At 37.6% G+C, this 22,527-nt stretch overlaps 3 protein-coding genes across 3 annotated transcripts; 2 read left to right on the top strand and 1 right to left on the bottom strand.

Moving 5' to 3' along the window:
- Positions 1 to 2,606: 2,606 nt before the first annotated feature.
- LOC147290131 (structural maintenance of chromosomes protein) lies at positions 2,607 to 9,553 on the top strand. The gene is made up of 18 exons (XM_086235290.1): positions 2,607 to 2,915; positions 3,004 to 3,231; positions 3,317 to 3,412; positions 3,907 to 3,959; positions 4,218 to 4,314; positions 4,457 to 4,530; positions 5,100 to 5,217; positions 5,745 to 5,855; positions 6,008 to 6,084; positions 6,835 to 6,901; positions 7,067 to 7,132; positions 7,308 to 7,415; positions 7,546 to 7,676; positions 7,839 to 7,905; positions 8,000 to 8,067; positions 8,147 to 8,240; positions 8,716 to 8,786; positions 8,906 to 9,553. Exons 1-18 carry the CDS (start codon positions 2,745 to 2,747, stop codon positions 9,282 to 9,284), a joined length of 2,076 nt encoding a protein of 691 aa, XP_086091416.1. The 5' UTR covers positions 2,607 to 2,744; the 3' UTR covers positions 9,285 to 9,553.
- Positions 9,554 to 12,401: 2,848 nt separating this feature from the next.
- Positions 12,402 to 13,730, top strand: MAKR4 (membrane-associated kinase regulator). Its single transcript, XM_086237853.1, has one exon. It carries the CDS (start codon positions 12,463 to 12,465, stop codon positions 13,546 to 13,548), a length of 1,086 nt encoding a protein of 361 aa, XP_086093979.1. The 5' UTR covers positions 12,402 to 12,462; the 3' UTR covers positions 13,549 to 13,730.
- A 2,637-nt stretch (positions 13,731 to 16,367) lies between these two features.
- Positions 16,368 to 20,786, bottom strand: ITN1 (Ankyrin repeat family protein). Its single transcript, XM_086237215.1, has 4 exons — positions 20,627 to 20,786; positions 19,802 to 20,308; positions 18,422 to 18,831; positions 16,368 to 17,520 (listed from the first exon to the last, which is right to left on the bottom strand). The coding sequence occupies exons 1-4, from the start codon at positions 20,646 to 20,648 to the stop codon at positions 16,690 to 16,692; spliced, it is 1,770 nt and encodes a 589-aa protein (XP_086093341.1). The 5' UTR covers positions 20,649 to 20,786; the 3' UTR covers positions 16,368 to 16,689.
- Positions 20,787 to 22,527: the final 1,741 nt, after the last annotated feature.

The following is a 22,527-nucleotide window of genomic DNA, read 5'->3' as shown; positions in this document are numbered from 1 at the left end:
ATGTTGCATGAATTGACTTGTATATTAATAGGATGAGAGTTTGGGTGAATATTAATGGGGCAGGCAGGGAGGGGTAGGTGCACGTGACTGAATTGGGAAGACAAAGTGTGTTAGGTAAGGGCTAAGGAGAAGCTCAGAGTCACAAACGTGGAGGGACTCTTATCGGTCACTCAAGGGGCAAAACTGTCCACAATTTTGTTATTTTTATGGAAGGGAAAGTGACTGGTTTTTTTCTGTTTTCTTTTTTCAAGGGTAAGTGACCATATACCAAGTACCAACTACCTTGGACTTTTTGTAACAAAAACAAACAAAAAATACAAGTAGGGACCAATTAGAATGGTATAATACACCATTATCTAATTATCTAAGGAATTTTTTTATTATTTTTTGTCTATGTGACATTTTTTTTTACAGCTGTGTCAGTGTATCACGTCGACAAATAACAATTTTCTAGATGGAATGTTATTAAAAAATGATAATTGAAGTACGTTCATGCAACTTTTTTTTAACGAGGTACTAATTTAAAAAAGGGTGTGAATTTGAGATGCTTATATGTAATTTACTTTTTTATTAATTTTGGGTTCGCTTTAGTGTAACTATGCAAGTTGGTTGAGCCTAGGTTTTAAAGTGACGTGGGATTTGTCATGCTCGTTTTAGCCTTGTGAGAATCTGCTGGAATGGGCTGGGCGTGGCCCATTTCAGTTCATGTACATGTCTTGACAGATCATGATTTGGGCCTTTGCAGTGCTGCAGCACTATCCTCTACTAGACTAGTACTGTTTATAAGATCTTGTTGTGTTTAAGCCCATGGGCCTTGGTAGGGCTCTCCTATGCATTATTAATGTGTGAATTGGACTTTGCTTGATAAGTTGATAGCGGATCCCCTCTGTCTTAAAATATAGGCTGCGGTGCCCATCAAACAAACAATAGCCTATTGAAATTTAGAAAGGTACTTTGCACCTACCAACGATAACAATCTACAAAAAATTCTTTTCATTTCATATAATTTGATTTTAAATTATTTAATGAATATTTTTTTATTTTAACTATATTTTTCTAAGAAATTTACGTCATGTGTTCGTAGCAATACATGGTGGGGGTTAAAGAAAGTAATATAAATAAGAATAAAAGTGTATTACAATAATTAAAGTGGGGGGTGACTTCTCAATTTTTTAAGAGTGCTGCTATTTGCACACCATTTTCTTCTCTTTGTACACCCTTTCTTAAAAAAAAAAAAAAAAAAAAAACTCAAAGGAAAAGACCTTATACCCCATCAATTTTTCTTTTTGCACACCCTTCCTAAACAGAAAAAAAAAAAACACACACACACCCAAAAATCACACACCCCATCCCCATCTCCCCCCTCCCCCCCGTACACACCCCCTCACCCACACACCTCCTCCCCACCTCTCCTCTCTCCGGCACACACCCATCCCCGAGCAGCCTACCACCACCGGCGACCAACCCACCCTCTCTTCTTTTTCTTCCCCTTACCCGGACCACCTCCCTTCCTCCAGCAAGCTCACCGTCGCGCGCCGGAGAAGAAAACATAAAAAAAAAAAAAATTGGATCGGGTTCGGTGGACCTGTGCCGAACCCAATGGTTTCGTTCGGTAGGTACCCACCGAACAATCCTATTCTATTCGGCGGGTACCTGTCGAACGAAACCACCGGGTTCGGCACTGGTCCGCCGAACCCGCTGCAATTTTTTTTTATTTTAACTTGTTTGGCTGTCTGCTTGGGTGAGAGGAGAGAGGGAAGGAGATAGAGAGAGAGAGAGAGAGAGAGAGAGAGAGAGAGAGAGAGAGAGAGAGAGAGGAGAAAGGGAGGAGCCGAGGAGGGGCTGCCGGGCTGGTTATGGTGGCTGGTTTGGGTGGTGCTGCGCGCGGTGGTGGTGCTGCAAGGAAGGTGGTGGTGCTGCGAGGAAGATGGTGGTGCGCGGTGGTGGTGGTGCGAGGAATGTGGTGCTGCTGGTGCGAGGAAGGTGGTGATCGGGCGGAGGGAAAAAAAACAGAGCAAAGGGGTGTGTACAGGGGGGAGATGGGGATGGGGGTGTGTGGGTGAGGGAAGGGCCAAATGGTCTTTTCTCTTGAATTTTTCTTTTTCTTTTTCAGAAAGGGTGTGCAAAAAGAAATTTAGGAGTGTGCAAATAGCAGCCTTCTTTTTTAATGTTTCCATGCAAAATTTGGATAGTCTCATCACTTGGAGTTCGAATTTCTTATTACCAAATTATAATAAATTCAAACCCATAAAAGTAAAAATCTAATTACTTTCCAAATTATTTTCTCAGTTATATACTTATATCTAAGATGAAAGGAAATCAAAGAAGTGCAGTTGACATTATAAAACATTTTAGTTCAAAGACTTGAAAACAAATAAAAAGGAAAAAGGCAAAAGGCAAAATGAAAGGAAAGAAAAAGGACAAAAGTTTTGCTAGAATCAGTTTAAGCTAGTTTAGTAGTAGACAAACGACTGGTAGTTTGTCGAATACAGCACCCAAATTTCTCAAAACGACGGCGTTTAACCCCAAAACGACGGCGCTTAATCCCCAAAACGTGGCAATGAAACGCTGACTACTTCATCCTCTCTTCTTCTCTGTGTGGCAACTAGCAATGGCTCTCTCAAACAAACACGAACACTAAATTACTTCCCCCATTTCTCCTTCTAAACCCAAACCTTCCCTGCACGACCTCTCTCTCTCTAAAATTTGAGTGATAAATCAATCAAGGTTCTGAATATTTGGGCATGGAGAAAAAGCCAGAGAAACTGTCGTGGCTGAGATCGGCGGTGAGCAAAGCCGTGGAGGTCGGGAACAAGAACAACCTCACCCGCACCGTCAAGAACTACGCCGATTCCGTCGTCCAGCAAGCCGGCCAAGCCGTAGCCGAAGGCGCCAAGCTCTTTCAGGATCGCATTGTAATCCAACCCCTCATTTTCATCCACCATTTTTCTCACTTGGCTTTTTATTAATCTTATCGCTATCCATTTGCGCATTGATTTTCAGGGCGGTCGGAATTACAAAAGTGTGAAGCAGAGTGTAAAACGATTGGAGGAAGCAGCTGTGTCTTGCAGAGGCCTCGAGAGGGTTGAGATACTGAGAAGGTGGGTGGTTCTGCTTAAAGAGGTCGAGAGGCTCAAACTGTCTCAGGGTTCTGGGGAAGATAAAGGAAACGCGCTTGAGCAACAACCTTCTTCCGAGGACTCTAGCGATGTTCGAAGAAGGATACCTATGGTTAGTTCTCTTTTCCCCTACTTTCATTTCTTTTAATTGTTCGCTTCCATTGGACTCTTCTTATAGTTTTTCTTGTTGTGAATAGGTTTTGTATTACGACGCTGATGTTGGGGGTGAACCAATGAATTTCCGTGACGTTTTCCTTCAAAGTCAGGCTCTGGAGGGCATAACACTCTCTATGGTATGTCTTTGAAAACTGAATGCTGCAATATCATTGAAACTAAGTATGCCATTGCTATGAAAGAAATGGGCTTCCTTTATATATATATTAAGAAAAGTTATTTGCTTTATCACTGTTGCCTGATTGTACTTTGGTATCAATTTGGGGGTTGTTCTTAAGATGAATAACCTAATGTTCTACATGAGGAGGATGCTTATTTCATAAGTTAGGGGGACTTAATGAAAGCATGATGGAAATGATCTAAGTTAGAGATGATTTTGTTGGGAGGATCTGCTCTTTGTTTTTCTTAACCAATGTCACATATGAACTTGGCTTGTGAAACCTGTGGTGTTTTCTTAGTTAAAGAAGAAAAAAGATTATTTGAAAACTTATCGTTTTGATCTAATATGCTTACCTACTACCTCTAAAACTGGGATGATTCTAAATGATTTTGTATTTTTTGAAATTCCTGGTTGTGGAATTTAACCGCAGGTTAACTCTTTTCTATGCCTCAGATTCTTGAAGCACCGAATGATGAAGAGGTTTCCCTGCTCATGGAGATGTTTAGGTGAGAACCAAGCACTATCGAATTGTGTTTAATGCGTTCCATGGTGTGTTAAGCGCAGTATGTATTTAGGGTCTTTCTGGATTGAAAATATATATACTTTTGAAATTCTTGGACCATAGAATTTGTTAACAGTTAGTTTTGATGCAATCAGGGAATGCTTTATCTTATGTGAAAGTATAAAAATAAGTTGAGTATTCTCTAGTTGGGGTTAGCATGAAAAGGACCTGATTTTTTTTTTTTTTTATATGAAACTTTCAGGCTCTGTCTTACTGGAGGAAAAGAAGTTCATAATGCAATAGTGAGCAGTATACAGGATCTGGCAAAAGCTTTTTTAACCTATGAAGATGAAGTACTGGTAAATACATAAAATATCAGTGCACTTTAGATCATATTAACAAATGTGGAAGTTCTGGGGAAAACTTGGTATATATATATACAGGACCCACTGCACATTATATATATATATATGCTTGTTCATCATATTCTTTTGTTTTCAGGTAAAGCGAGAGGAATTGCTTCAATTTGCACAAGGTGCAATTACGGGGTTGAAGATTAATGCTGATCTTGGAAGGTGTGTAAAAATAATATGGAGATTTCTATCTCCTCTCTCTCTCTCTCTCTCTCTCTCTCGGTTCTATTTTATGTGCTTGATACTCTGCACAATACTGTCCGTAGATTGAAAAGATGTTCTTGATATAGCAATCTCATGGGTAACTTCTCATGTCTACATAAACCTAGTTTTACAACACACATTCACACCCAAAGAATGGAGTGAAATCCATTATCACTGAGTCAGTTGATAATTGATCAACAGAAACTTTGATCTTATATTTAATCTCCCATCTTTGATGAGAGGCAGTGGGTTTCCCTCTTGTTTGGATTTGGATTGTTGTGCTGCCACTAGGTAGATGTATGCTTACATAAACTTTATAGAATTTTTTTTTTCTTTTCTGAAATTTGTTTTTTAGAAACTTGTTACAGATTTGCTTGTATGAGGTGAGATTAGACATTTAATTATTCATATTGGTAGGAAAAGAGAAAAGTATGATGGTAGGCCTCACTCATGTGCTAAAGTGGTGAGGTCAGGCTGATAAACACGTGTCTTACTTCTTCTTTTTTTTAAATGTGTCCTGTTTACAGAATAGATGATGAAGCCTCTAGTCTAAAGAGGAAACTTGATGGAATGACACCCCCTCTGAAGCCCTCAACTGAAGGTCATGAAACAGCAACAGAAGAAACAAAATTGGAAACAATAGAGGTGAGCTTGGTTGTCAGAGTTTTTGTGATTTAAGTGCCTCATTGCTTTTGTCATAATTATAAGTGCCAAAGGCATGGCAAATAAGTAGAAGACTAATGGCTTAATGATGCTATTTTAGTCATTGCTTTGATGGGAGTCCATTAGATTGCAAAAAAACATATGTGCAATTGAATCTTCTGGCTTTCTTATCCTAAATAGTATTGTAATATACTTCTTTGAGAGTCTTCCATGTAAAAGGTGAAACTGTAGCAAATAATGTACAAGATTTTACAGGCATATATAGTAAAAGAATCCAATTAAAGGATACCATGGACAGCAGAATATGACCTCAGGCTGCTTAATAGAGATTAAGTAAAATATCATGCACAAGGTGTAAATGAACTGTTACAATGTAAAAGGTGTACTAGTTCATGGAAGCTGAAAATTTTGTATTGGGCTAGTGTTTATAGAAGCATGAAAGTTCTTCAACACTTAATGAGTGAAAAATTATGAAAATATGGGATCTGATTGCCCTACATTTCTGGTAGGCATTAAAAGAAGCACTTGCACAAATTCGAGCTTGTTCCAGATTAGAAGGGCTTTTACTGAAGAAGAAATTTTTAAACAATGGAGATTCTTCAGAGATCCATGCCCAAAAGGTATATCTTTTTGTCTGATTTATAAGAAATTGGTTACATATCTGAAAGCATGGTTACATAACTTTCTTTTATCTTTGGTGACATTCATGTTGTGTGGTTTGAGGATTATAAGAACTCCTGTTTCCAACATTTCTTTGGTATTGTATAACCAGGTTGATAAATTGAAGGTCTTATCAGAATCACTTGCTAGCTCCTCTGCAAAATCTGAAAATCGTATTTCAGATCACAGGTATAATAGGAAATTTAGGAACCATTTGTTCTCATGTTGTGTTCTGTAGTATCAAATCACGTTTCGTTGATTTTTCTTGTAACACATGTTCGTTACTATACTTCCTGTTGTCTTGTTAAGTCAATTTGAAAACACTCTTGTAAAATGTTAATCTATCAAGTAATAGCGGTCTTTTACTAAATAGGAAGTTGATATGGCTTGACTTGATGCCACCATATAAAGATTTAGTAAACCTTGCCTTATTGTTCCACTATGTGTTTCGGTATCATGTTATGAAGTACTTCTGTGGTAGCCTCCTCATGTCATATTCAGCTTATTACAATCACCTGTAGATTTAGTATTAGCCCAAAAATAATATTGAGATCAGTTTAGCTTTCAACCACTCTGTTATTTGTCTGTCAATAGTCTATCATAACTTGCCTCAACTCAAAAAATTTGATACTTGAGTTTTAGCTGTTTTGGTGGGCTTTATCTAAAACCCCTGCCCAGGGATTGCTTGGTAAATCCTCCAAAAACCAATTGGGACAATAGAGGGGGGGGGGGGGGGGCTCAAGGATTCTTAACTCCAGAATACCCAGAAATGAAGTTAAAGAAATCCTTATCAGTCTTTGTAACTGTAGTTCGAGTAATGAACTGTTGATTGATTAACATTAATGGCATGTAGTTGAGTACAATCTATATTGTTTTTAGACACCAGGTTTAGAGAAAACAAATTTACTTCCTACTTTCTTTGTTCCTTATAATTGACAGACTTCAAAAAGAGGAGGCACTAAAAGTTCGTGTATCCAAAGCAAGTGAAGTGAGTGAAAGAGAGAAGGTAATGTGCTTCAACATTACTACCTGCAAAAATGTGCTTCAACATTACTTAAATATAAAAAATGTAGTGGCATGTACTTTTTACTTAATCTAAACCCATTTCTGTAGAGAAGCATACCATAAGTTTTGGAGGAATTTTAGTGTTTGTCTTCGTGGCCATTTTCAGGTAATAGTAGCTGAGGTTGCAGAGCTTGAAAAACAAAGAGATGATCTTGAGGCTCAATTGAAAAAGGTTTTTCTGCTCTGACTTTTTCTTATAATTTGCTTTAGTGCAAAATTTGCATCTGTGTGTAGACAGATTGTCATTTTTATTATAAATCAATTTTTCCCCTTTGAATTCTTTTTTATCCAATCAATGTACTCTGTATTGATTGCGAATGTCTAAAAGACTAGCCTCTTTTCTGTAGGTTAATATCTCCTTGGCTGCAGCTAACGCTCGCCTTCGCGATACCAGGGAAGAGAGGGACCAATTTGAGGAAGCTAACAATAAGATTGTTGCTCACTTGGAAACAAGGGTATTTATTATTTTCTGAGTTTTTTTTCCTCAGCTGGTGATGTTCTGTATTATTTCATGGTGTAACACATTTGGGCCCTTTGCATCATTCAGTTTCTTTTTTTCTTTGTTTGGTTATAATTTGTTGACAGGAAGAAGAGCTATCGAAATCCATTGCCTCATCTAAGGTAGAGGCAGATGTTCTAAATACATGGATTAATTTTCTGGAAGATACTTGGGTTATCCAGTGCTCATATGCGGATACGAGGGAGAAGCAGGTCAAGTACGTTCTTCAACTCTATGCAATTGCTAAATGCTCATTGGTCCTTTTGTCACCATTCTTTGTTCCTTTTGATTGAAAAGTGTACTTGTGAAGTTGGTTTCTATCTTTGTTGTTCTCTGTGAGTTGTTATTTAAATAGCTATTGCTTTTTTGCATTTTCAAGCGATGAATTGGAGAGACATGAGAACTATTTTGTGAACTTCGCCATTGATCTCCTCTCTGCTTACAAGGTATTGACTCTCTCTCTCTCTCTCTCTCTCTCTCTCTCTCTCTCTCTATATATATACATATGTTTTAGAGGCACACCTTTTATCTTCTATGCAGAAAGAGTTGGGGCCTTCTATCAGCCGTATAGGGAAATTTGTAGAGAATCTGAAGAATTTGAGCAAGGGGTAATGTTTGTTGCACTGTGATGGTTGTGCCTTCATTCTGTTTGTTCTGTTCTTAATGTCTTTTGACCCGATGAGACAGGTCAGGGATGGAATCTGGCGCAGAGAATGAGGATTCCAAAGTATTAAATCCAATAAACAATCTTGAGGAGGAATACTTGGACCACGAAACCAAGGTAAAAATATGTTGTTAAAAACTTTGATTTCAACATAATTATAAATCTCACCATATCAGGATTTTACATTTTCTTCTGCTATCATAAAGGGGTGACCTTTGTAGTTAAATTTTCTGTTCAGTTTCCCACAGAGAAAGTGGTGGCTAGTGCTCCTAGCATGCATTTTTTTTTTTTAAATAAAAAAGAAAAGAAAAATCCTTTACAACTTAACTTTGCTATTTAGTTTGAAGCATCATGAATTAGGACGGATAGGTTTTTAGTTCTCTGCGTAAGTCTTATTTATGCATATCAGTTTTTTGTATGATCTGAACACTTTGACAAGTAGTCTATAAAACTTTTGCTTTAGGAATCCTTCAAATTTATGTGTATAATGGCTTCTTGGTCTCATAATGCACCAACTTCTATGTGTGAACCCGTATTGTGCAAGATTTATCTATTCACATGCACGCACACTTATTTTAATGTTTTGTTTCAGATTATTACTACCTTCAGTGTAGTAGATAACATGAAAGAGCAGTTTTACGCTCAACAAGCTAAAATTTCCAGGTATGAACTTCTGGTGGTGTATTCACGTATCTCTTTTCCTTTGTTCACTTTGTTTGAAGATACATTTCACTAAAACCACTAAAACCCCTAAAGTGACGTACTTGGGTTGCCTATTCTAGGAAAGATGACCCAAGGGTTAAGGAGCTGTTTGATGATATGCAAAAATTAAGAGAGCAATTTGAAGCTATTGAGAGACCAAACCTACAAGTGGAGACTCCTACGCCCGGAGCAGAAACTTCATCTAGTGAAAAGCTGCAGAGTGCTCCATCTCATACCCCAACAGAGGGCACAGGAGCACAGAAAGCTGAGACAGATAAGCATCCCAAACCAGGTGCAGTCAAGGCAGAGCAAGTGCTTGACCCCGAAGCAGAATTAGCAAAGCTGGAATCAGAGTTTGGCAAGGTTGGTCAAGACTACTCAACAGAGGAGATTGGTGACTGGGAATTCGACGAGCTTGAAAGGGAACTAAGATCTGGCGATTCATTAGCAAGCAAATAGACCAATAATATGATGGCTACGTGACGGTCATTATTCAAGTTTCACCAAAAAAACCTGTGTATTATAAGTATGATATAATTCTGTACCTGACCTCCCAAATGCTACACATACTTTTCTTTGTAACTTCTCTGTAACAACATGGATTATCAATTTGTTAATTCTTCTTTAAACTCTCAAACCTGTATGTTGTAATATGGAATATGACAAAACAAGTGAATGGAAGATCTAATTTGGTTAAAGCCGGTGAGCCTCAACAGTTTCTTGGACAATTTTTGCTATGCAAGTGTTGGATGAGGATATTTTCGCATCTCTGAACCCGGTTTTCATAGCACTGTTCAATATGAATGAGAATGTGGCCACAATTGCTTCTCCTCTGAAGTGGGAGATGCCCAGTTGATGCTTAAGGGGGCCTCTCATGCTTCATGGAAGAGGAGTCCAGAGGGGAATGTGGGGTTTTAAATCTTTTGAGTATGTAGTTTTGAAAAAGGTTTCCTGATATAGAAGTAACATTTTGTTTTATCTTTGGAAGAGCAGCATCATTATGCAGGGCCTCCTATGCTTTCAGTACAAGGGTACAGAAGCTAGTGGGCTAGGAATTGCTCCACCCAAAAACCCTCCAAAAGTCTGCTTCTAAAATGACTTCCAAAAGAGGTTGCTTGGAGCTGTTTTGCTGCTGTTGCAATTCACTCTTTTTCTGGTGCTGGTGGGATACCCAGCAAGGGTGCCCCAATAATCCAACCACAGAGGCTCTACCTCTCAATCCTTGAACCAATCAGATACCTCAAGCATTTTGAATTTTAGGGTGGTGGGTCCGTGTATATAGAATCTATGGCTATCCTTTGCTTGAATTATTTTTAATATAAATTGGTGAAAGAATTTGCACCTGCATAATGTTAATGAATAAATTGGTGTGTGACCCATATTTGGTGATGCAAGAGTGTTAACATTGAGGGGTCTTAATGTTGCTTGTATGGGGTGTCTTATCAATCCCTTCATGAAAAGCTTTACTGGGCATTCTATTTAAATGTTCATTTTGGCCCCAAGGCAAAGAAACACATTCTTGATGCCTGCTATAGGAGGACAGTTGTGCACCCTACTAGTGCCGTTTGTCTGAAAAAGAGAGAAAGAACAAACCAATCGAATTTTTTATTTTTTCTTTCTAAGCAATTTAACACTTTGATACAAATATATGGATTTTTTAGAGTGTAATAGGGGTCGTTCTAGTGCACTGAAAATTTGTGGTGGCGAAAGAGTGGTGAATTCATAACTTTTGGATAGTGAGTGAAATAAACCATCGTGTCGGGATTGTAGAATAACCCTACCAAGAATGCATATTTTCAATGAAATATCTCACTATGAATCATTGTTTCACAATATGACCAGGTGACTATAAAATATATCAACTTTGGTATCTAGGGAGGTGTGCATGTCCTAGGAATAGAATAGGGTCAACAGAGAAGAGCCATAACCAACCATTTGGACTTTGGAAAAAGGAGAGAATCCCATGGCTCTCTGTTGGTGGTTAAAATTGAAAAAACAGAGAAAAAGATAGAACGTAAACATGGGGAGTGTGTTAAAAGGAGAAGACAAACAAAAGTCTCGAGCTTCGCAGGCAATCCCTCCCGGAATTTTCCCTTTCCCACCACCAAATGTCGGGTTCTGTGTTGGCTCTTTATGAGGTTGACAATTCCCTCTTTCTCTATAAAAATCTTTCATACTTTTCTAGTTTTCTGTCATTTTATAGAAAATAAAGAAAACCAACCATGTTCAAGAAAATTTAATAACTTTGAGGGGTGACAAAGACGAAAAAAAGAAAGGTGTGTGCACGTACTGATATGCAAGGAAGCCTTGTTACAAAGTTGGGGTATTAAAAAATGAAAGTTAACAAACACACCCAGGAATCCAGTAAAAGTAGCAGATCAGGTGAAGTATAAACTATAAAGTGACTTGTTAGCTCTAAGTTAAGGGATTAGAAGAGCTTTCTTTTTCAAGTTTTGTTTTGATTAGTTAGAGAGTGAGAGATAAAGTGACTCTTGAGCTCTAACTATTACTCTATTGATTACAAGGGCTAGCTTTTTCAAGTTAGAGAGAGAAGGATTATTAAATTGTAGGAGTGCAGAAAAAGCCAGGTTTTGAGATGTGGGTTGGTTCTCAATTTGAATTTGGCTAAAAGGGTGGTGAGTTTGAGAAGTACCTATAGAAATATTTACTTATTTTCTTGCACATGCGCCTAAATAATGAGTATTTAACTCACTAATAAAATGGGTGGCATTGGTGGGACTACTTTTCCTTGACTTCTAGTGCACTGCAGTCTCACCCATGCCAAATATTCTATCTGCTTAGGAGTTGTGACTGAACCTACCATTTTTTATTCTAGTTGATTTCAATACTGCAGGCTCTCTTTGTTTGTTTTCTGATATTGAAATCTTCTCAAGTAAATGCAAACAATTTTATGTTCAACAAGACCAATTTGGATGAACAATTCCAACAAGAAACAATGTGGATGAACAATTCCAACTTTGAGCTCAATCATGTCAAGTTAGTTGATGAGTAAGGGATTAATGCAAATCACTGATTGGGACTGATTCTTTAATCATGGTGCTGGTTAATTCTAGCTTTATATATTATTGATCACAATATTTCCTCTCTTTTTGTTTTTTGCAGTTAGGAACTTGGAATATAGGCATATGGTCCCAACAAATTAAAGTCTTAATAATGCTAACTACAGTGATTATCAAGGAACCTGAGACCAGGACAGATACTGTACCAGCAGTACTGCAAAATGTGCACTCTAAAACCATTAGTTTCTCACTCAATTTTTCACCCACAAACTTATAAATCATAGATAAAAAAAAAAAAGAAGAAGAAATACAATTAGAAATGAGCCACAAAAAAATCATGTTCAAGGAAAAAAGAAATAAACAAATGGATCAGCAGCACTGAGCCAACAGAAAAAGGTCCACATAACATAATGACATAATGTCTCCAATTTTATATTTGGAAATTGGGAGCATTCAAAAACTTCCAAAATACAGTTATTTCTTTCTATAACGTGGCATCAAGGATACCTTTTAAAGGTTGCACAATCTCTTCAAACCCTCACAAAGCTCAGCTTCCTGTGAGCTACTTCTACTCTCCAAACAGCAGAGTCTTGTCTTAGCAGCACAGAGAAGTAGTGATGGCTGTAGACCACTTAACCTATGACCATGCAGATGATGACTACATAGACATGGAAGTCAGTTCATACTCTAACTTCCTCTGCCACTCCATGAGCTCTCCTCCACACTCCAGAGAGTTTGAGTTTCAAATGTCATCCACTTCTCTAGAGAGAGAGCCCACAACCTCCCCAGCTGATGAGCTCTTTTACAAAGGAAAGCTCCTTCCTCTCCATCTCCCTCCGCGTTTACAAATGGTTGAAAAACTTCTGCAGAACTCAAATTCTGCTTATGTTCATAACCGAAAAGATGCATTCGAAGAATTCTATAGCACTCCATTAGCCACCACTGCCACAACCCCAACAACACCTAGTACCCCATTTGAGTCCTGCAATATCTCACCTTCTGAGTCTTGTCAGGTTAGCAGAGAGCTGAATCCTGATGAGTATATTTTCGAGTATTCAACCGAAGTGAGTGGCTTTATCAATGAAAACCCAAAAAAGTCTTGGACTAGAAAGTTCAAGCAGTCCTTACTTGGGTCAAAGCTGAAGGCTTCCAGGGCTTACCTCAAGTCTTTGTTTGGCAAATCTGGTTGCTCGGACGAGTCCAGTGCAGCTGCTGCTAAGAATGCAGATGAAGGAATGGTTTTGAAATCCGAGGATTTGAGTAAATATGGTAAGGCAGCCAAGAAAAACCCTATTGGACAAATTCAGAGAGACAAGTGCAGAATGTCAGCTTCTGGCATGAGGAGCTTCAACAAAGACAAGATCATTGAGGATGGTGGGGGTCTCCACAGGAGATCATTCTCAGTGGCCCTCAAACGGAATTCAACAAAGATTTCTACTTCCTCTTCATCATCATCTGGCTCTTCTTCATCTTCATGTTCAAATCAATCAAATGGGACTCAGGAGCTGCAGTTTCTGAAGAGATGCAGCAGTGCAAATTCAGAAATTGAGAATTCAATTCAGGGGGCAATTGCACATTGCAAGCAGTCTCAGCAACCATTTCGTTCAAGAAAGACTGTAAGTGAGGTTGGGTTTTACTCATTGTCAGCTTCCAGAATAGCTGCTTGTGAAGACGAAGAAAGACCAGAACTTTGCAGGGGCTGAAGGGCCTCTGAGTGTGTGTGAGAGAAGAGAGAAAGTACAGACTTTTGAATTGGGTTAATGATGTGTTTTTTTTTTTTTCTTTTCTTTCACAAATTTGATGATGGGTATGTGCTTTGGTTCAGTGCATGGTTGTCATAAACTGTCATGGCAGGAAATCCTATTAAAGTTTGTTAAAATTCCAATTTCTGTACTAGACTAAGTTATAATTAGTACTAATGAACAAGGATGTTAATCAAGACAAATTTAGAACCTTCAAATCAATCAGGAAGCATTCAAAAATTTTGCTTGATTTATGATGTCTTTATATCATCAGTTTCTTCATGGTTAGTACTTGGTAGTCATTTCCTAAGAAAAGACATCATGTTTTTTTGACGAGTTCATTTTCCTTTTTTCTTTACCTCATAAATTGTTTCTCTCAGCAAAATCCAAGCACTGCTCTAGAGTTCAACTAGCTAACAAATTTTGAATTGATAGTAGCTGTGTTTTAAGACGTCATAATTAAGTGAAGGCAATATATAGAAACTAAAGGAGAAAAGTACAAAAGCAATAAAAAGAATAAAACATATCTTTTACATATACTATGAATTATGCCAACTATTTTAGGAAACATTGTCAACAATTCAAGTTTTCATGGGTAATATAATGTGCAAATAATTGGAAAGAAATTACAAAAAAGATATATGCTATACAACTCAAAAATCTGAACCAATAGTAGAAAACCCAAAATACATCCTCTTGTGGCCCCTGATTCCATAGGGAATCGCTTACAAATGGCTGTTTAAAGAGAAAATTACAGTGTCTGATGACTGGATTGAGAGAAAGGTACTCTACAAACAATATATAAAAGATGACCACAACTCCATCATAATTATGATGAGAAAAAAAGCCAAGCCTACAGTCTGAGATTCATAGAAAAACCCTGATGCTATCCAAAGAATTACCCCATCATCTCTAATGACTGCTAGTTCACTTTGGTTTCCAAATGACAAGGAATCAAAAAATCTTCTCACCATCATATACTGATAGCTAATTTAGTCCAACAAGCCCTTAATATAATGAGCCGGCATCATTTCCTTAATGAATATTTAACTTCAAAGTAACCTAGATTAGGCAAAGATCAACATCATTATGTCCCAGCCAATCATCGAATCACGAGTTTTGCAAAACCCACCTGTCTGCCTCTCAAGAGAAGCTAAGAGACACCAGCCTCCATTAAATATATTAACAGTACAAAATGATTATTTGATCAACAAATAAATTACATTTGCTCCATTAATCAAAAAGCAGAAACAGAGTTAGAAGTATGCCTTCTTTACATGCACGGTATACACTGTGAAGCAAATTACTAAGTTGACAGAATGAAATATATTCAACATTCAACAATATAGTATAGAGGAAAACTTCAAGTGCAAACAAACAGCTTTTAGTTGGCTCTTGTTTGCTTCCCTTTTTTTCTTTCCCAGATACTGCTAGTGGGCATTATAAACCTTAAATTAAGTGAACATGTCACCCAGAAATTTGACAGGATTAGAGCAAAATAAAGCAATTAAAAAGTCTCATTTAATGTTGTTGAGCACTAAGGGTTTACAAGCATTCATCTAACCACAAAACTTTTTCCCCACCAAAATTCCATAGATGTTAACAGGGCAAAAGAAGGCACTGGTAGGCCTTGCAGTTGCAGACCAGCTGGATTGTTAATTACATAAGTTTGTCCTCTTAGCATAGAACACTGAGGTATCATCAGCATCCATATTCCATACCCATCTGGCCTAACTTACAGAGATCAGTAAAAAAAAAAACAGAACATCAGTGTAACAATTATTCTATCTCATTCCTGAGTATCTCACTTTTTAAGTACCAGTTTTGATTTCACAATTATATAGTGGTGAATCTGTGTGCTTAACTAGTAATTAGCAGTGGTGAATCTAAAGCCTCAGGATATCCATATTCATGGTCAGTTGTGGTCACTGGGATGCATCTTGTCATCTCCTGCAATACAAATCAACTCAGTTACACACATGAACACACGCATACACACATGCACATACATAAACATACAAGTAGACAAGTACGCATATATTCATGTATGGAAGAATCAAGCTGATTCATTTGCCACTTACCACTAATTATGGAGTACATGGGTCTGGTGACTGCAGCTTGATAACAATCTACCATCTTTCCCACAAACACTAGAAGCTTAAACTGCTATATACATCTCTAATATAATAAAGTAGACCTTGGCTTGAGTAACATGGTGAAACAAATTCAATCCATGCTAGTACGTATTAATTACCTGATTTTTCTAACTGGTTCCAATATACATAGCATTTACTCTCCCTTTTCCATCCCAGCAAAGCCGACTCAAATCTTCTCCATGACATATGATGTCTGTAATTTTCAAATATCTATCAAATGGATCGACCAGGGCTTGTACGTGGTTTCTCAGTACATAATAAGACAAAGGCCTATTGTAAATAACCTGGTCCTGTTATGAAGATCCATAATTTTTTTAGTGCGTTTTTAGTTTTTGAGGACAATTGGAATCCAAAGCATTTGCTTTACCTTCTAAGCATAGGAATTGGCTTCACAAAAGTAATACTGCACGGTTAAGTTTTGACATTTGCAAATGTCACAAAATAGCTGTTTATTGTTTAAATTTTCATAAAGTTTATGCTGCTCTTCCTTGTGGTGTAACTTTTAAATTTTCAAGAACTATGATAACTTTTGACTGTTAATTTAAATCATTGATTAGATAAATTGTTGTTTTAACCAAAGACTAACAATCATAATATCATTTTTGACGAGAAAACATTCTTCCAGAAACTTAAAATGTTTAATTTCTCGTCTTCACAAATATATATACAAACTATACTAACAAACACACCACCTTTTGCTGTTAGAACAAGAGGAGGCCTATCTGAGTCTTTGAGATTTGATACATGCCAATTGCAGGGATGTGATAAGAGTACAAAACAAAATCATAAAATATCTGGGACAAATATATTGTTCTTATTTAACTCCAGGATCATTCCTGAAGGGATATATCTAAACACCTCTGTACCTATTCAACATCCATTGTTTTAGTGTCTGTATCTCTAAAATCCTACAAATTTTGCAAAGGCAGCAAATTCACACATCAGATCAAAGGGCATAAATTCGATCAATTTCTGAATTGGAGTAGTCAGACTGCATACATGAGTTGGATCCACTCCTCCTCGCATGCTTCTCCTTCTTCCTCATGGACCTGATCCGCTTCGACTTCACCACATAATATGTCATGGTGCCAAGAACGGCGGCCATTATCATTCCCCCAACAACTGTTACCAGGATTGCAGCCCACTTATGCCGCCGGCCAACCACTATGTAAGAGGAGGCCATGAATGCCACTGAAGTGCACACTGAAGCCAGCCACATCAACTTGTTGATTATTTCCACCACCCGCTTCTCTGCTTTTGTCTCACCTCTGACCAAAGTAATTTGAACAACCACAACAGCCAAAGACGTAAAAAGAGCAATGGCATTAAAAATGAAGAAGATTTTGAAAGGAGGACTCTTCACCATCACAGCCGTCCCATCATTATTATCACCACCGGGCACGGTAAAGATAGCTGCAAAGGCAACTGTTGCAAATAGAACAGCGACCACAGTGACTGAGTTGGTGGCATTGTTGATTCCTTCCCTGTGGAGCTTTCTGAGCTCTTTGGAAATATTATGAACATTTTTATTGGTTTTCTTTGTTTGTTCAAGCTGGATATGAACATCCTTCTTGATCTGCGTCACTGTTTTTCTCAATTCATCCCTTGGTTGGTTCAGTTCATTAGCTCTGACAGCACCGTAGCGATAAAGGCAACCCCTTATCTCTGATGAATCTTCGGAAAGTGGAAGGTCCTCAGCAATGTCAAGAGCCGTTTTGTGGTCCCGGGTCAGTGCATTAACATTGATGTCTGGGAGGAGTAACAACTCATTCACTATCTGCAAGGAAAGATAAAAGAATGAGTACAGTAAGTTAATCTATAATTGTAATGGGAATGTGCATGCACAACAGGAAGAACTAATAAGCAATGCTAGCTTAATTAGCTTAGAAATATAAACAACAAAGGCCCCTAAATCCTATGTTTGAGAGAAACAACGTAAAAAGTGATGGCAATTTTCAGCTAGCTTAACCATTTTATTCACATCAGACTAGCAAATAAGAACTCATATTTCATCCCAATTATATTAACACATGAATTAAATTAGATCACAAAAAGACATTGATTATCTAACAGGGATAGGTCATATCATAGCTACCAGCCTACCACATGCAGAAATCAGATGGCGGGAAAGAAATTTTCAAATGGAAAAACAAATTAAATCTCAAAAAATAAATAAATAAAAACAGTATGCATTCCATGGCAGCACGGAACTGAGCATATAAATAAATTTGAGCTAAGATACTAGAAGCATTCTTTCTTGCATCAATTCAATATCAAAGTTTATACAGGTCCAATCAAAGTTACATTCTTCCTTCTGCATCCACTAGAGGAAGGGGTGGGGGCAATTTTAGAAAACAGCAGTAGGCATATATTACTACTCAGTATCAAACTATGTGTTTATGGCTTTCATCCTATCACACACAAAAAAAAAAAACATACACCTTTCATCAATCATGCCACCAAAAAGGATCCTGGTAAAAGATTAAAAATAAAACTAAGCTTGAAATCTGCAAAACTACTAAAGCTTTATTATACATAATTACTTATATCATTGACTCACGACAATAATGTGATTAAAGCCATTAGCTGTATTAAAGATATTTAAAATTACAACCATTTACCATTCAAAAGATACATCAGTAAAGAAAAAGGTACAGCACAGCTCAGATATAAAGTACCTCTGCTCGCTTTTTCCTGGTGGCTACATGTAATGCTGTGTTACCAAATTTGTCTGGAAGCATCACAATTGCAGCATCTGCCTCAAGAAGCAATTTCACCACCTCACAGCTCGTCCCTTTTACAGCCATATGCAATGCAGTTTGCCCTTTCTTGTCAGTTCTTCGTGCCAATTGTGGATCCTTACTTAGCAATGCACTTACAATCTCCACATGCCCCTGTCTCGCAGCTAGATGCAATGCATTCTTCCCATTTGATTTAGACATCTCCAACAAGGTACAATCCTTTGACAGCAGTTCATCAACTACAGCTTTATGCCCTCTTTGAGCTGCAGATATAAGTGGGGTTGAATTTGATGGGCCAATTGTTTTGCATAACCCAGGGTCATGATCTAGGAGTACCTGGACGATGGCTGCAAGAAAAGAAGAGTATGAATGTATTGTCCTACTGCACAGAAGCATTCATTATCACATTCAATCATGGACCAATTAAGCTGTAACTTTCATTCTACTCAGACTAGGATGGGAAATCTTTAAATTGAATATTGACAAAGGAACCAGGGAAAGAAGCAACGGATACAAAATGTTGTTACTACTAGTAAAGGTATCAGTAGTATACGAGAATCACTAAGCTAAAGTCTTTATGTTCAATGGAAACAAATATGCCTTCTCCATAAATTTTATATGCAAGTCCTCTGTAAACTGAAAGCCTCAAAATATCACTCATAATTCATGATTTGTTTGGCAACAGAAGGCAATTTCTCTCACATAATTATCAAGGCACACAAAATCGCTCTGGTTTTTCCCCTCCTCCCGTCCCCCAAGAAACTTCATATTACATTAGCCTGCAGACTGATTGTTATTAATCACTTGTACAGAATTTCTTTAAAATTTACAAAACCAAAACCAGGAAATGATTATCACATAACAAAGTTAACATATGTGCCTTGTTCACGAAAGGATATACTTGATAATACCACCATGATCCTGGAAGTCATTCTCTATTAACCAATATCTCAAAACATTGACGGTCTGTCTGGTTAATGAGATATACCCACATACTTGGATACTCCGTCAACCGGAATTGATCATTCTTTCAAATCATAGAAATGGAAAATCAAATCCATGGTGTTTTCTATTTCCAGAGCAGTTTTGCACATACAAGTCATATATTCTATAGCACACTATACTAAAAGAACAAAAGAAATCGTATTGGCCAGATCCCCAACATCTCCAAGATGCAAACTTTTATCTTAATAATCCCCCACTTGCAATGTTCACCACAATCAAAATTCCAAGGACACCCAAATTCACAAACCATACAATCAAAGTTAGATAAACAACTTCAAAATCCAAAAGAACACAAAAATTGAAGATCCTTACCATGGTGCCCTTGACCTGCAGCTATATGCAAGGGATCGAACCCCGACCTATTCTTCTTGGTAAGGGTCTCCTTATTGGTATACTTCAACAATTCCTTAACAATATCCAGATGCCCCTTGTCCACGGCGGTGAACAAGGCAGTGTCTCCCAGCTCATTGACCTCATTCACCACTGCTGCCCGGACCTCAGCAACTTCGGAATCGAAATCAGCGCTGCTGACAGTCCCCACCATCTGCGAATCGATATCGCCGAGAATTTGCTTGACTGCGCGGAGATCACCGCGCTGCGCAGCCAAATGGAGCTCGGTGTCATTGTGCCGCCCTGTGACCTGCTTCACGTACTTCTTCTTTCCGGCCTGGTCCATGCGCTTGCCGGAGTTCGACAGAACCAAAGCCGGCGCCGATGCCGTCGAAGACGAAGACGGCGACGGCGACGGAGACGGCTCGGCCAGAGGGTTTTGGTTCTGTGATGGAGTCATCAAACCCTTCTCTATGTCCTTCTCACCTCCTACAGGTTCAATCAATCACAATTCACAACCAAAATCAAAGCCCGTTTGTTTCAGAGGAAAAGGAAGCAACTTTCCAGGAAAAAGAAGCTGTTTTTCCGAAATGAAATTATGCATGTGAGAGACAACAGACAACAGACAAGTTGTTTTTGAGTATTTTAATTTTTTTGTTAAACTTATTTATTCTGGTAGCTCTAAAAAGAGAATCTTTTCTCTTTTGCTAGGTATAATTTTCCCGGAAAATGATCAAATCAATTAAAAACCAAAAATATATATATATATATATAAACATAAAGAGAGAGAAAGCAATAGAAGAATACCGTCTTCAATTTGGGACGCCATGGTCTAGAAAGTGAGTAAAGGCTATGGCAGCGAGGTCATTCGGAGCTTGAGATGGTGAAAATGAAGAAGCAGAAGACGATGATAAGAATAAAGAAAATAATTAAAATAAGTGAAAGAGATATAGAGAGAGAGAGAGAGAGAGAGAGAGGACAAAGGGAAGGCGCTAGGAAAGCAGGTGTTGAATAGTGCTGGCTGGCTGGCGGGGCTTAAAGCTTTTTTGGAGTTTTCCATTTCCAGTTTACTGTTTGTGTGTCTGACTATGACTTTCCACTCACCAGTCACCAACTCACCACACAAATAAAACTACCCTCCACTCTTTAGTCTTTACTCTTTACTATACTCCACGCTCTTACTGCACTTCCCGCCAAAGGAAAAACCTCTCACAAGCTCATATGAATTTTTACATTTTTTTTTTTTTTTGTGTGTAAAGGTAACACCACATAATAATAGGATCAATTCACTGAAATTATAATATATGTGTTAAGTTTGAATAAGATAGTCACAGTGTCGCATACTGTTACAGTAACATACACAAATTTCTCCGAATAACCAAGCCCATTAATTGACAAGCGTATATAATTTTTGTATTTTTCTGATGATGGGCATCCGTTTATTGTTAAGTTTTAAAATTTTAAGTCTCGGTTGGTGGAATCAAACCCAATAAAATGAACTAAAATTTAAACTCTATATATGCAATGATTTTACACTTTTAAAATAATTAATTTTGTCTGTAATAAAGAAAAAGTGACAAATTCAAGCTGCCATCCATACCAAGAGACAAAATTAAATTAAACTATAATTATAGTTCGTCGATTGATGGACACAATTATCCACAATGCAGCACTGGAGAATTCATTGCTTTGGCAATGGAATTACATCCGTAATGCACTTGGGGACTTAACACTTTGCATGATTTCATCAAAGAAGAGCATAACTCCCATTGACAAAAACAGAAAGTTGGTAAGGAGGAAGTGGTAGTGAGTTGCAAGAATGACTAGGCAACTAGGTAAAGCCTTTGAAACAAGATAGGAGAGCGACAAATGTGTCTCTAAGTCTATCAGTCCATGACTTCCACAAGGTATAAATTTATTTTACATAAAAGGAGAATTTGGATGTTGATAAAGGAGGCATAGAGGGAAGCTTCACGGATTATGGGTATTAGTAATATTGAGTATGATTCATCTTGACCATCAAAATGTTCCCTTTTGGCTTTTGCTGGATCTTCCTTGGAATTTTTGGGTTGTGGTCTTTCATTTCAAAACTTTATCTTCTGCTAGTTTGAGGGGCTCCTTCCTCGAACTTATATGTATACCAACTCTTTAAACCTCTTCAATGCAAAGAAGAATGTTAAGCTCACAAAAGGTGTTCACTCAACAGTTGGTTGGGTAGCAAAAGACAATTGCACAATGACGGAAAGGATGCCTTTTTTTTGAGAGACCAAGAGTTCTTACCGATGATTTCGAATGAAGACTAACCAACATTTGACCACTTTGATATTTTGTTAACAACTTTAATTCTAAACAGTATAAGTTATGAAATGAAGAAATTCGATGCATTATTTATGACTTCATTAGACACTTAACATATATGAGACTAGTGCTGAACGACATCACATAAAAATATGAGAAAGTCTTGATTGTATCACTTGATTGAATTCGTCTTTAATATAATAAGTGTATGATATACATTCACATTTAGTGATAAATAATATTTATTTAAATAATAAAAAAGTGAAATAAAGTGCATTTTGCCATATAGGACTAGACATTTCCTCACATGATCATGTCAGTATGGTTATGTGTATCAACTAGTTATGAATAACATTATTGTAATCTTGTGTGTCTCTGACAACTACAATAAAAAAGAATTACAAAAAAAG

Source organism: Dryas octopetala, chromosome 3 (genome assembly GCF_963921425.1).
Source record: "Dryas octopetala chromosome 3, drDryOcto1.1, whole genome shotgun sequence".
Taxonomy (NCBI): Eukaryota; Viridiplantae; Streptophyta; class Magnoliopsida; order Rosales; family Rosaceae; genus Dryas; species Dryas octopetala.
Note: the sequence above shows the minus strand (reverse complement) of the source record. Positions and strands in the feature narration are given on the sequence as shown.

What these genes read in the sequence shown, in the direction of transcription:
- MAKR4 (XM_086237853.1), top strand. Translation starts at nt 12,463, where the DNA reads ATGGCTGTAGACCACTTAACCTATGACCATGCAGATGATGACTACATA.
- ITN1 (XM_086237215.1), bottom strand. Translation starts at nt 20,648, where the DNA reads ATGGCGTCCCAAATTGAAGACG. An exon ending in GGCGTCCCAAATTGAAGACG is followed by an intron (nt 20,309 to 20,626) that starts GTATTCTTCTAT and finishes TTGAACCTGTAG; the next exon opens with GAGGTGAGAAGGACATAGAG. An exon ending in CCAGGAAAAAGCGAGCAGAG is followed by an intron (nt 17,521 to 18,421) that starts GTACTTTATATC and finishes CTTTCCTTGCAG; the next exon opens with ATAGTGAATGAGTTGTTACT.
- LOC147290131 (XM_086235290.1), top strand. Translation starts at nt 2,745, where the DNA reads ATGGAGAAAAAGCCAGAGAAACTGTCGTGGCTGAGATCGGCGGTGAGC. An exon ending in CAAAATTGGAAACAATAGAG is followed by an intron (nt 5,218 to 5,744) that starts GTGAGCTTGGTT and finishes CATTTCTGGTAG; the next exon opens with GCATTAAAAGAAGCACTTGC. An exon ending in ACGAGGGAGAAGCAGGTCAA is followed by an intron (nt 7,677 to 7,838) that starts GTACGTTCTTCA and finishes TGCATTTTCAAG; the next exon opens with CGATGAATTGGAGAGACATG.